The sequence below is a fragment of the Vipera ursinii genome (genome assembly GCF_947247035.1).
Source record: "Vipera ursinii genome assembly, chromosome: 1".
NCBI lineage: Eukaryota > Metazoa > Chordata > Lepidosauria > Squamata > Viperidae > Vipera > Vipera ursinii.
In genome coordinates, this window is record NC_139512.1 from 320,533,127 (window position 1) to 320,547,448 (window position 14,322).

The 14,322-nt window shown below is 38.8% G+C and overlaps 1 protein-coding gene across 2 annotated transcripts in view; it reads left to right on the forward strand.

Moving 5' to 3' along the window:
- The window catches only part of ATL2 (atlastin GTPase 2), a 46,966-nt gene extending 35,317 nt beyond the window's left edge, over window positions 1-11,649 (forward strand). Inside the window, exons 9-14 of one of the 2 annotated variants that reach the window (XM_083350567.1) lie at window positions 164-291; window positions 2,077-2,133; window positions 4,885-4,956; window positions 8,331-8,762; window positions 9,963-10,183; window positions 10,429-10,567. In XM_083350567.1, the coding sequence (XP_083206693.1) occupies window positions 164-291; window positions 2,077-2,133; window positions 4,885-4,956; window positions 8,331-8,762; window positions 9,963-10,070 (797 nt within the window). In that variant the 3' untranslated portion in view covers window positions 10,071-10,183; window positions 10,429-10,567. Of the gene's footprint in view, window positions 1-163; window positions 292-2,076; window positions 2,134-4,884; window positions 4,957-8,330; window positions 8,763-9,962; window positions 10,184-10,428 lie in introns of both variants that reach the window. The other variant, XM_083350566.1, reaches the window with a different exon arrangement.
- Window positions 11,650-14,322: the final 2,673 nt, after the last annotated feature.

The following is a 14,322-nucleotide window of genomic DNA, read 5'->3' on the forward strand; positions in this document are numbered from 1 at the left end:
TGTTTCATAAATTAGCAATCCACATTTGACTAAGGTTTCATGCTTTGGGGATGTTTTTAACAAAGTTAGGATAGTTCCATTAAAATCCTTGGTGATTTTGAAAAGAAAAGAATTTGCATTAATTGAATAAAATTTCTTACACCATTTTTATTAATTCCACCAGATATTGATGAAGAGTTTAAGAAAGAGTTGCGGAATCTGATTCCTTTGCTGCTTGCTCCTGAAAATCTGGTAGAAAAAGAAATTAGTGGCTCAAAAGTGACTTGTAGAGATCTTGTGCAATATTTTAAGGTACAATCATTATTCCATGCTTTAAATAAATTTATTTTCTTGTAAATTTTTAATCATGAAAAGATTAGATATGCTGTAGTATTCCATTATTCACATACTATGGTTAATATATTCAAAGCCAAGCCTTTCTGAATGCACTGTATATTCACAAAGGTACAATCTACTAGAGCAAACAATCAAAGAAATGGGTCAACAAAAAACAATAGACAACTATCCATACTTGAGAAAGTATTCAAACCCCCTTCACTTTTGTCATTTTTGTTATGCTACAGCCTGATTCTACAGTTGTTGAAATTCATTTTTTTCTCATTAATCTACACTCAGTACCCCATAATGACAAAGTGAAAACAGAATTGTAGAAATGTCTGTACATTTATTAAAAAGAAAAAAAGTGAAATATCAGGTCAAAGGAACTGCATGCAAAGCTCAGAGACAGGATTATTGCAAGGCACAGATCTGGAGAAGGCTATAATATAAGAAGATTCTCTGGTCTGATGAAACCAAGATTGAATGGTCTGGCCTCAATTCTAAACATTATGTCTGGAGGAAATCAGGCACAGCTCATCGCCATCCCAATATCATCCCAACAGTGAATTATGGTGGTGGCAGCATTATGCTGTGGGGTGTTTTTCAGCAGCAGGGATTGGGAGACTGGTCAGAGTTGAGGGAAAGCTGAATGGAGCTAAGTACAGGAATATTCTCAATGAAAACCTGTTCCACAGCGCTTAGAACTAGGCCAAAGGTTCCCTTTCCAACATGACAACGATCCTAAGCACAAAACCAAGACAACACACGAGTGGCTTAGGGACAACTCTGTGAATGTCCTAGAGTGGCCCAGCCAGAGACCTGTCCTGAACCCTATTGAACATCTCTGAAGGGACCTCACAATGGCTGTCAATCAGTGGTCACCATCCAACCTTATTGAACTTGAGAGGCTTTGCAAGGAAGAATGGCAGAAAATCCCCCTATCCAGGTATGCAAAGCTTGTCGCATCATATCCAAAAAGACTCAAGGCTGTAATTGCTGCCAAAGGTGCTTCAGCAAAATACTGAGTGAAGGGTCTGAATATGTATGCCAATGTGATATTTCAGTGTTTTCTTTTTAATAAATTCACAGACATTTCTAAAATTTTGTTTTCATTTTATTATTATGGGGTACTTAATGTAAATTAATGAGAAAAAAATTTCAACAACTGTAGAATCAGGCTGCAGCATAACAAAATTGACAAAAGTGAAGGGGATCTGAATGCTTTCTGAATGCACTGTATACTGTTTTAGGATAATCTATAATGTACTTCAAATATAATTATCAATACTGTCTTTGTTGCAGCATTTGTCCCAAGGTTAGGCAATAATAACAATTATTAATCAATTTTTATTACAGTCACAGACCATCATTATTAATAACAATTATATGCAGTCATCCAAAAGAGGCAGATTTGGGGTGTTAACTGCCTTGAGTTTGTGTGTGAGAAACTTTACTATTTAATAGAAACTCTTTCAAGCAGAATACTAAGTACAGCAACATTATGAGAAGCAACTTTAATAAATCATAATTTTCTTGTATTCCTGCTATATTGTATATATTCAGTTTATGTTGACTATTATTAACAACACGTTAAACTCTTGATTTGTTTAAAATAACATTGGTGAACTACTTTATCCAGTCACTTTCATTTAAATACATTTGAATTTAAATGTAAATTTAAATTTAAAAGATTTAGATTTTTCTTTGTAAAAGTATTGTTTTTAAGTCTAGACTGTAAAATACTTATTTCATTTTCAGGCTTATATTAAAATCTATCAAGGAGAGGAATTACCTCATCCTAAATCAATGCTGCAGGTAAAATTTTATATATAACTATCTGTGGAAGCATGTAATGTGAAACAATTTATTCATGGCATACCAAGGCAAGCTAGAGACATTTGAAATCTTATTCAAGAAAAGGGGATCAGTAAGGTTAAATCTGATATTTCAGACTTGACTGTAGAATGTATTATGCCTTTCACGTGGGACTAATCCACATTTGATTACAGTTTTTAGTCTAAGCTTCAAATTGTAGGATTGTTTAGTTGTATGTCATTGAATTCTAGCTGCTTCTGGCATACTTGTAAATTTAAAGGAATGGCTGGATTTTTCACTAATTAATGTAGGATCTTGACAGAAATCTTTTCCAGTCTGCACTTTTAACTGAGATGCAAATATTGAAGAAAGAGTACATAGATGCCAATATTGAGCTTTGACTACCAGGACAAACATTGAAAATGTAATTTACAAGATGGCTTTCTTTGTGAAATCCCATCAAGTATATTGAGATTAGAGATAGACAAAAGATAGATAAGGATCTTTACTTTGATAGCTAGTAGTAGATCTGTTCTGTTCCAGCCTACGACCGGCCCTGTTTGAATGTCAGTGGCAACTTCTTTTTATAATCAACAGGCTGGAAAAAACCCAACCAAATTTATTTACAAAGAGTTCAAACAAAAGTTAAACAAAAAATTCAAACAAGACTTAAACCAAAAGGTTAAACAAGAGTTAAACAAGAATAACAGACCAGGACTCTAGCAGAAGATCTTCAAACGGTTGCTTTGAGCAACCAGCAGCTCCCACACATTCCCCTTTTATCAGCAGTCCCAAGGCATGGCTTCTCATTGCCTTCTCCCAAGTTGCCTCATTGCTTTCCTCTGTTCTGCTCTGCTAGATTGCCTCCTACTCCTAGCATCCCTGAACAGAGCCAGCTGTGGATCATCTTCTTCCAATCCCTCGTGCTCACACAGCTGAGTCTGAGGAGGAACAAGACGAGAGGGGCCAGGCTGAGAGTTCTGCACTGCATCAGAACCTTCCTCTGACACCAAAGGCTTTCCAAACCCCTCCTCCTCCTCCTCCTCCTCCTCAGAATCATCAGACTCAGCTGCCGAAACCACAGGCTGACGCTGAATCACAACAAGATCATTAAGGATCTGGTCACCAAATTCTATAATATCAACATATCTCTCATTAACAGCAATGCAAATAACTCTTAGGTGTAAATGGCTTCCTGAATAATAGGCTTAGCCATAATTTTGAATCTGTCCCTAGTCTTCAGTAGTTTAGTAAAAAGGACTGGAGATCTTGCAAGCTTGAAGTCTATCTTTCTCTTCCTTTCAAGAAGTCTTCCTGTAAGGACCTACCTCAACTAAGCCACCCAAGAAAGCAGAACGCTTGAAACAGGCATTGTCTCAAATGGAACTTTTATTAGGGGCTAGTGGCAGCAGGGAATCAAGGCGAGGTCTGAGATAAATACCCACAAAGCAGTATATTAAAAGCAACATTCAGTACTCTTCCCCCCAGTGTCCCATTGAATCCCAGCCAATCCACAGGTGGCATGGTGTTTTGGTAATTGGTCTTTTCAGCAGGCTCCTCAAGGTCTTTCTCACTTTTTTCCATCCCCTGGGGGAAGGGCATCATAGTACACAGTGCAAAGCAATCCCAAAGCTCCCCCCTCTCATCAGAATGGCAGGTCACAAAGAAAGGCTACAGAAGTAGAAAATAGGCATAGGGTTAAAATACATTTCTTTGGGGACCTGACATTTCCCCAGTTGTGGGGATTTTGTTGTTGTTAGTTGTGAAGTCGTGTCCGACCCATCGCGACCCCATGGACAAGACCCCAGGCCTTCCTGTCCTCTACCATCTTCTGGAGTCCATTTAGGCTCACGCCTACTGCTTCAGTGACTCCATCCAACCACCTAATTCTCTGTCGTCCCCTCAACCTTTCCCAGCATTAGGCTCTTCTCCAGTGAGTCCTTCCTTCTCATCAGGTGGCCAAAGTATTTGAGTTTCAACTTCAGGATCTGGCCTTCTAAAGAGCAGTCAGGGTTGATCTCCTCTAGGACTGACCGGTTTGATCGCCTTGCAGTCCAAGGGACTCGCAGGAGTCTTCTCCAGCAACAGAGTTCAAAGGCTTCAATTCTTTGGCGCTCAGCCTTTCTTATGGTCCAACTTTCACTGCCATACATTGCAACTAGGAAGACCATAGCCTTGACTATATGCACTTTTGTTGGCAGGGTGATGTCTCTGCTTTTTAGTGTGCTGTCTAGATTTGCCATGGCTTTCCTCCCCAGGAGCAAGCGACTTTTAATTTCTTGGCTGCAGTCCCCATCTGAGGTGATCTTGGAGCCCAAGAAAATAAAATCTGTCACTACCTCCATTTCTTCCCCATCTATTTGCCAGGAATTGAGAGGGCCGGATGCCATGATCTTGGTTTTCTTAGGAGTTGTAGTTTAATACAGTATATCTAGAACCAAAGTTTGATAAAAGCTCCTTTTTAATTGAAAAATATTGGCATTCTAACTTACAAAATTACTTATAAACTTATAAAACTGATTATTTATAAATCTGAGATTGCAAAGTGGCTATCAGAATTCACAGTGTAAAACTATAGATCATAAAATTTTTAAATATATTTGCATTGTTAAAGGATGTATGAAAACTATTACAGAAACTCATACAAACTGTCAAAAGTAGGGGTTTTTGTTAATATTATTAGCATTATTACTACCTTTTGTATTATTATTACCATCACTACTTTTATTACTACTGCTATTATTACTATAGGCAACAGCAGAAGCCAACAACCTTGCTGCAGTAGCTGGTGCAAAAGATACTTACAACAAAGAAATGGAACAGGTAGAGTTTTTATATGAATTTATTTGAAGTTATAAGGTAAAGGTAAAAGTTCCCCCGCACATGCGTGCCAGTCGTTTCCGACACTAGGGGGCGGTGCTCATCTCCGTTTCAAAGCCGAAGAGCCAGCGCTTGTCCGAGGACGTCTCCGTGGTCATGTGGCTGGTATCACTAGACGCCAAAGGCGCATGGAACACTGTTACCTTCCCACCGTAGTGGTCCCTATTTTTCTACTTGCATTTTTACGTGCTTTCGAACTGCTGGGTGGGCAGAAGCTGGGACGAGAACAGGCGCTCACTCTGTTACGCGGCACTTGGGATTCGACCCGCGAAACTGCCGACCTTCTGATCGACAAGCTCAGCGTCCTAACCCACTGAGCCACCGCATCCCTTATTTGAAGTTATAGGCTTAGCCTAATCCAGTCTTTTTCTGCTGGAATTCTGCAAAAACCCAGAGTTCTGTGAGAGATTGCTAGTTCAACAAGAGATTGTGATTTTTTTTATTACTTCATGTATTGTGCAGTACTTGCCCTCTTGGTAAGAATTTTAACATGCTGTGACCCAGCTACTTGGCTGCTGCTTTACTGTTGTTGTAAATGGTGTAAAGTGTTTTAGGTTAAAAGAATTGTGTTGAGAAGTTTTCACATTTGTTTCCCTATTTTTATGCAGGGATTCCCTGAAGCCTGAAAATTACTTCAAGGGTTCCTTCAGATTATAAAGGTTGAGAAAGGGTGGTCTAATCTAGGATATGGTACAGAAATAGGACTGTTCTGGAAAATATTATGAAATCAGCACTATAAACTGGATTATTAACTATTTTGTAAAGAACGCAGAGCAGTATAGTTTGGGTTCAGAAATTGATTTAAGACATAAAATAATGTGCTTTGCTTTGGCTTAAATGTTTTTTGTGTTACCAGTCATATTCTCATACCTTTAAAGCCCTACATGGCTTAGGACCGGGATACTTACAGGATCATCTGCTGCCAGGAACGAATTCCCATTGCCCAGTACGCTCACACAGAGAAGGCCTCCTCAGGGTACCGTCGGCTAAACAATGTCAGCTGGCGACCCCCAGGGGGAGGGCCTTCTCTGTGGGAGCGCCAGCCCTGTGGAACCAGCTCCCCCATGAGCTTCGAATGGCCCAAGATCTCCGGTCCTTTCGCCGCGGCCTCAAAACACTCCTTTTCCACCTGGCTAACCTGGACTGACAGGGATTTTAATTATGTTTTTAATTTTTAACTCTAACTTTTAATTTATTTTAATTTTAATTTATTGTACAGAGGCCCTTAATTTTAATTTTTATCTTAACTTCTGTATTTATTATATGTTACTGTTGTTAGCTGCCCTGAGTCCTTCGGGAGATAGGGCGGCATATAAGTCCCAATAATAAATAATAAATAAATAAGTGTACCTTTGGCATTTTAAATAAGGGTCAGATGCTGATTTGTTTTGGTTTGTATAGAAGCAAGAATATTTTTTAAAAAAAAATAGATTTGAATTTGTTATAACCACCCATTCTGGTATACTCAGGATGGCTTACGGAATCCAAAAACAATAAAAACAGTTAAAAGCATACACACCTAGATTCAAACAGCTATTATAATAACAGAGAATAAAACAGGGACCCAAAAACACATTAAACCCAGGCTTCAGACTTCAGGACTTTTTGCAAATCCAGGAGAGAAGGCATTATCTGTATCTCTGGGGAGGGGAATGCTGTTCCAAAAGGTGGAGCCATGACAGAGAAGGAAGCTTCCTCTGTTCCATAAAATTAAATGGAAGGCATCTGCAGTGTACTCTCTGCTAGAATGTATAGGCCAGGCAGAAATAGTTGGAGAGAAATGGTCCCTTAGGTATCTAAATCTTATGACCAGAAAGAGTTTTAAAGATAACTGCAGCATTTTGAATGGCACCAGGAATCTAACTGGCAACCAGTGCAGCTGTTGGTCAGCTCCTGGGATGCCTTAAACCAATAGGGGCCAGATCTAACAAACAAACGCCCCAACTAACAGACAGGAGGATCATATCCATTTCCTCAGGGGTCCAAATTGAACTCAGATAACATTACAAGATTGCCTAGGGAACTCGTTTACTTGCCTAGTTGGAGTCCAACTCTGAATCTGATTGACTTTATCTACCAGATAACATGACTGTTGTTCATTGTGGCCCTGCAGATGATCCTGCAGCCCAGCCCCTTCCCCATCATTCCAAACAGGGTCATTGGGTCACTATTAGCAGACCCAATAAGGGCAGAGAAATAACGTTTTGCCATCCTCATTACCACAGTGTAGGCTCTTGCTGATATTCAGATTCAGTTTTTAAACCAAAAATTTTATTATGAACAGAACATGGCTGGGGTTAAAGAAAATGAAAAGTGCCTCCTAACAGTGTTATTAGAGAAACGTGCAACCCTATGTTTTATCTATAGTTAATGACTATAACTGTATCAACCCCTCAGATAACTTCCTCAGGTCATGCAGTTCTGATGGATCTGGATTGGCTATTTTGGTGATATTACAGATCTGTGAAATAAAATGTGCCTTTATTTTACAATGCATCCAATTGATTTAGTCACCAACAACTGTTTTTTAAAGTGCTCTCTGAATTTTCAAGCAATTATACTATGCTATGCTATGCTATGCTATGCTATGCTATGCTATACTATACTATACTATACTAATACTATACTATACTATAGTATACTATAAGGGCAGTAAAGGAAAGCTTCACTTTTTATTTATTATATTTCTATCTCCTTAAGAACCTCATGGTGGCTCACCTGGCTTTTCACCTGCAGTTTATCTGGACTATGAAAATGGCTACAGATAGTCCTTGACTTACAAACATTCATTTAGTGACTGTTCGAAGTTATAACAGCACTGGAAAAGTGATTTATGACTGTTTTTCATACTTACAACCGGTGCAGCATCCCCATGGTCACATGATCAAAATTCTGATGCTTGGCAACTGACTCATATTTATGACATTTGCAGTGTCCTGGGATCATGTGATCACCTTTTGTGACCTTCTGACAAGCAAAGTGAGTGGGGAAGCCAGATTCACAGCCATGTTACTAACTTTACAACTGCAGTGATTCATTTAACAATTATGGCAAGAAAGGTTGTAAAACTCACTTAACAATTGTCTCACTTAGAAACAGAGATTTTGGCTTATTTGTGGTTGTATTTCGAAGAATGCCTGTACGTTGAGAGATACTGATTGGCCCATGATTCTGTACATGGTTAAGGATTTGACCTTGGATCTCCACAGTCTTAGTCCAACATATTAATTTTTAGTGGTACTTAATATTTTTAGCAGTGCTGTAATTGTAGAACTGTTCTAGATTCTGTAAGCTAATAGGTCAATTCATCCCAACAGGTTTGTGGTGGAGATAAGCCTTACATAGCACCTGCAGACTTAGAACAAAAGCACCAAGATCGTAAAGGATTGGCAATCAAACATTTCCGTTCTGTGAAGAAGATGGGAGGTGAGGAGTTCTGTCGTCGTTACCAGGACCAGCTTGAAGAGGAACTTGATGAAATCTATGGAAACTTTGTGAAGCACAATGATGGCAAAAACCTCTTCTATGCTGCTCGTACACCAGCGACTCTATTTGTTGTCATGTTTGCTATGTATATAATCTCAGGACTGACTGGATTCCTTGGCATGAACTCCATAGCAACCCTGTGTAACCTTGTGATGGCCATAACACTTGTCTCTCTTTGTACATGGGCATATGTTAAATACTCTGGGGAATGCAGAGAAATTGGAACACTCATTGATCAGATGGCAGAAGTACTATGGGAACAGGTTGGTATCCATTTATCTACTCACTTGAAAAAAACAGTTTAATTGTTAGTACGCAAGCATTGATATAAAAGCCTATTCAATATGAATGTACGCCAAAGATAGAATGCAAACCAGGAGGAAAAAAAACCTTATAAAAATAACAGTTGAAATCAATTTAGAATGTCATTCCTGGTGCTTAATTATGTACCTAAGAAAACCTGAAGAAAAGAGATTCATGTATGTTAGTATAAAGAATGGAATTTCTGGAAGTGGACATTTGAAAGTCCATAATTGTGAATCCTTATCTAGTTATAGATCATGGTGTACAATACCCTCCCTATCTAGTTGGCAAGACTAGATATTGCAAGTCTAAGCTTTGAGAAAGTCATCAAAACACTGCCCAGTACCTAGGTCTAAGAAGTGAGCGAGGGCAAATCTACCAAAAGCAGCTGAGAGAGAAGGAAGAATGGTTAGATGCAGTAGTTGGTTTTTGTCTTTATAAAAGCTTCTTTTTGCATCTACATTATCCATTGTTACGCTAATAGACGCATGTTTGTCTTTCTAGAGGAAGAAATTTATTGCTATGGCCAGCATGATGCTCTGAAGTGAAATCAAATGAAAATTAATGTAGTTATAGAAGGATCAGGCATCAGGGTAGCGAAAGATTCAATTCCAGACCAATTCTGACTTCTTTACAAATTTTGAAATTATTAACCTTTCTGCTTCTGTTCAAAAAATATTTATGTATTCATTTTAGTCCATCCAAACAGTACCTATGTATTTGTGTCATGGGTAAAGAATATTCAGAAGAACACATGAAGTCCATGAAGTCATGATAAATTGAGCAGAATTCTGATCTTATCTTTTATAGTGAAACCAGGGAATCGATTGTGGCATTTCAGAGACAGAATTATATTCCAGATCAGCCCTGGAATAGTTATTCCATTAACTTTGCATTATTTTTAGAAATTTGTTAACCTGTTTAAGAACCAGCCTGCAGAATTATTGTATTAAGTTTCAAAAAGGAAAATTATTCTTCTATAGTGTCAAACACACATATACGCTAGGCTATTAACTCTAAATCATCTTGTGTATTTTTTCCCCTTTCTTTTTTGCTTCAGAGGAGTCCCAGGAAGGTGAGAAAAATCAATGGAGGCTACTCACATTTATCTTTTCTGGTTTCTGCCAATTGTCTTTCTAATAACCTGCTTCATATTTTAGGTGTGTTCCAAACTCTTTGAAGTTGTTAGACGTCGAATGCTTCGCCATGCTCTTGCCTCAGCACAACGGCAGCGACTCTCATCCAACAATAACAGGAAGAAAAATTAGCCAGTATTTTTACCTTTTTCTTTATCTAAAGCATTCACAATTCGTAAGCAGGACTGTGCTGGGGCAATTTACACAAATGCTATAAGCATACCAGGCTGATGCTGCATTATAGGGTATGAAACTGCACCTGCTCTTCTAGGAGCTATAAAGTTACATGGACTGTCAACTACCCAATGGAGGAAACCATTTATTGCTCTGTAAATTATTAACTGTAAGCTGGTAGCAAAACTCATTTTTTCTCTTGCTTTGGTACTTTTGCACTTTGGATACATTTCATACTCCATGATTTTAATTTGTGTTTGTTTTCCATCTGAGATGCTTTTAGTTAATTTATTTTTACGCATTTCTTGTACTGCAGGTTATAAAACCTCTTGGGGAGAATATGATTGAGGATAACATGAGACAATCCGTTACAAACTCTATCAAAGCAGGCCTGACTGAACAGATGTCTCAGCATGCCAGATTAAAAACAAACTGAGAGCCCACCTCATCTCATCTGCCTGTCCATTCTAGACTTGCTTGCTGTACAACGAGAACTCAATAAACCAAAGTTTACATTTGACTATAAAGCAGTAGTTTAGTCTGCTTGGATTCCTAATTTACTGCCATCATATTGTGGGAAGATAACGGTGGGGGTACAAGAGAAGAAACTGAACTGTTTTTAAAGAGTTTATCTTTGATTTGCTCCCACAATGTCATGGAAAGGGAAGATCTTAACCACGGTTCTTTGTACCAGGGTCTGATTTATGGCATTATTTCCACTATAAAAGGTTTTTCAGGGAAGTATCAAAACTATACAGAAATCTTTTAATAGAATGTATAATCACACAAAGTCCCATTAAATGTTTTAATTTTCAGCATTTATGAGTCCAGTTGATATATCAGCAGTAGCAGTCAACTGAGAACTCATGTTTGAGCCACTTCATTTATCTGCTCTTGCATTATTGCCTTCTCTACCAGTATTACCCAGATGCATGTATATTGTTCTCCACAGCTGTTTCATTTAGAGATAACTATAACATTTTCCTGCTTTTTTCAGTTTAGAGACCTTGTCTTGCAGGATATGCGTATTATGAAAAGAGCTGTTTTTCTCTGCAGTTTTAGCCTATATGTATATACAATATGCCATTATTACTGAGGGGGGAAAAATCCATCCAAAAATAACAAAATCCGTTTCCTACAGCTACAAAGCAATGAGTTCAGATTGTCTGTACAGTGTGTCTAGTTATTTTTTTAATCACAGGGCATGTATAAAATATAAATATATAAATACAATTTTGTATCAAAAGTTTTGTAGTTTACGGCAAAACCTGGTTCTGTGATAAGCTAAGTACAGTCCCTGTAAAGGAATGTTTGTGGCTCATGTAAATGTGTGGATGCATAAAAATAATTTAGTTTTTTTGATATATTTGTGATATTTACCTGCCTTGAACACTGCAATCTCATCCCATGGGAAATCAGTGGGAATGTTTGTTGTGATCGTCTTCAGTTACATTTTAAAGTTATTTCTTGTAATTTATTTTCTGGTACATTAAAATCAAATGTGTATATATGAAATTAAACTCATGATTTCATTTAAACACAATGTAATTCCCTGCATTACCTACTGTTGTTTAGAATGTTAAGCAAACTTACAATTTTCTTATAAGTTCTTGTCATTAAGACGAGTACATCCTAACAGCTACCAGCAAGAATTACGTGAGGTTAGGTTTTTCGACCACGGACTATGGCTACAGACAACCAAGACTTAATTCAAGATTTAAATCATTTCTTCAAGACTTTGTGGATCCCCTGTGATAACATCACAGGCCCCCAGAGGTCTTTAGGGCAAGGTTGAGAACCACTGTCTGGGAGATTACTAAGGGGAAGCTTTAGTTCTTATACATTAGATGCCTGCTTCCAAATTTCTGAAGTTTAAATTTGAGTGTGTCATTTTCCTTGTGTTTTAATTCAATCTAATTTGGTACTTTCTATCCAACTTTAAACCATCAGATTCTAGGTGATGCACAAAGAAACAAGTGATAACTACAGTACTCCAAAAAGCCACAGTGCCCATGTAGGTAAAATTACAAATACAGATAAAATGACTGAAGACACTCATGCCTGGAAGTTGAGTCTCAGCAACTGGTCTTTTCTTTTTTGGTTTGAAACATTTCACTGCTTATCTAAGTAGCTTCTTTAGTTTGATCCAACTTCCAGACAAGTCTACCTGGATGGCTGAGAACCTTCAACATGATGGCGCACATGTACTCCATGTAGAAGCAAAAAAATATGAACGGTTGCAGGAAATGGGTATGTCTAGGGAAAAGGACTAGATATAGCAGTGTTCCAATATTTGAGAGGCTGCTACAAAGAAGAAGTCAACCTATCTCCCAAAGCATGTGAAAGCAGGACAAGAAGCAGTGAATGGAAAATGGACCCAGAAGAGAGGCAAGCAATCAACTAGCAAAGAAAGAGTTCTTTAATCATTGCCCATTTTCTCCAAAAGCTCCCACAGAAGCTGGCAAAAGCTCAAGCAACATACACAGGCAAGACAGATAACACAAAAATGTAAATAGTCCTTTTAACTCTCGGCTTGCCTGCAGTAAGGAAAGACTCAGAAATATCTTTTTTTTTTTTTTAAATTCCATTTATATCCCGCCCTTCTCCGAAGACTCAGGGCGGCTTACAAGCTTAGCAGTAGCCTTCATTCTATGTATATGCCTGCTTATTAGGGCTTTCACACACACCCCAAGCGGCATTATTACAAAGTCAGCTTATTGCCCCCAACAATCTGGGTCCTCATTTTACCTACCTCGGAAGGATGGAAGGCTGAGTCAACCTTGAGCCTGGTGGGATGCGAACCTGCACTAATTGCAGGCAGCTGGTGTTACTTAAGGAGGCATTAGCCCACTGCTCCACCAAGGCTCTTCTGTGGTTGTGAAGCAGGAAACCGACCAGTCCGGATTTCAAAGTGACCAGGTTAGACAAGAGCACAATTCACATCTCCAGATAACACGTTTGTTCCCTGCAAATGCCCCACCGCACAGCGTCTCCTTATATCTTAGTCCTCAGGTGTGTGTGGTGAAGTGGGCCGGGACGCTCTCCTCCCGAGCAATTGAGCCTGCCGTTCTCCTCTGCTCTCCTAGGATCAGGTGGGGGAGGGCCTTGCTCCTCGCTTGCACTATGGCTTTCCTGTTGCAAACCTGAAGGGCCCTGGCCTGCCTCAGTTTGCTCTTCCCTACAGTCCTTGGGATGGAGTCCGACAGAGGCATGACAGAAACTAATCAAGGAAAGAACCAAGCTAGAACTAAGGAGAAATTTCCTGATAGAAGAATCAAGTGGGATGACTTGCCTTCAGAAGTTGTTTGTGATCCATCACTGGAGGCTTTTAAGAAGAGACTGGACAGCCACTCGTCTGGAGTGGTGTAGGATCTCCATGAGCAGGAGGTTGGACTAGAAGGACTCCGAGGTCCCTTCCAACTGTTATTCAATACAAATACAATCATATCCAGCCACTTACACACAGCAAGGCTTCTAGTTAGTATGCTTTCCCCCAGCCTTGAAGTCACAACTGCTGAAACACCTGATAATCTGGTGGTCAAATCTCCAAAATGGCATACACACATCTATTTCTGATCAGGTTTTGATTACACGTTAGTTGCACATGTTCCTCAATGATTTGAGCCATATATACCTTTCAGTACTTGTAACGGTTATGGTGCCCCCCAAAAATATAATTTCCCCTTTCCCCCAAGTAAGTCTTGAAAAACCTCACTTCAGTATAATGCAAAGTTCACATACTGTACCACAAATCAAGGGAAAAATGTAATAAACTTTATTCCAATACAGGTAGCTGAATTCAGTTGGCAAAGTTGAATAAATGGATGTGCTGCCTTAAAAAGTTGCTAGGGAGCTAAATTAGGTAAGTTTGTTTATCTGTTTGCTACCAACATCGCTGAATATTATCTGGTGTCTTATTACCTACCCCAAAGGTAGGACACTTGTGCTTTGTCAGTGTGTTCTGTCCAAACTTTAAGGGTGGGAGTGGGAAATATTTTTAGATGACTCCTGATTTCATATAACTGCAGACCCAAATGGTTCATTGCTAGAGAACAAAGAATCACTTGTTGAGAGAAATGTGAGGAAGATTCCTGCTTGCCTGTAGAATAGGGGGCTGAATATAACCACTTTTGTTGCCATTAGTAATAATAATTCCATTTTATTTTTCTATTGTAATATATGTTGCTTTTCTGTAAGAAGGGTAATAATG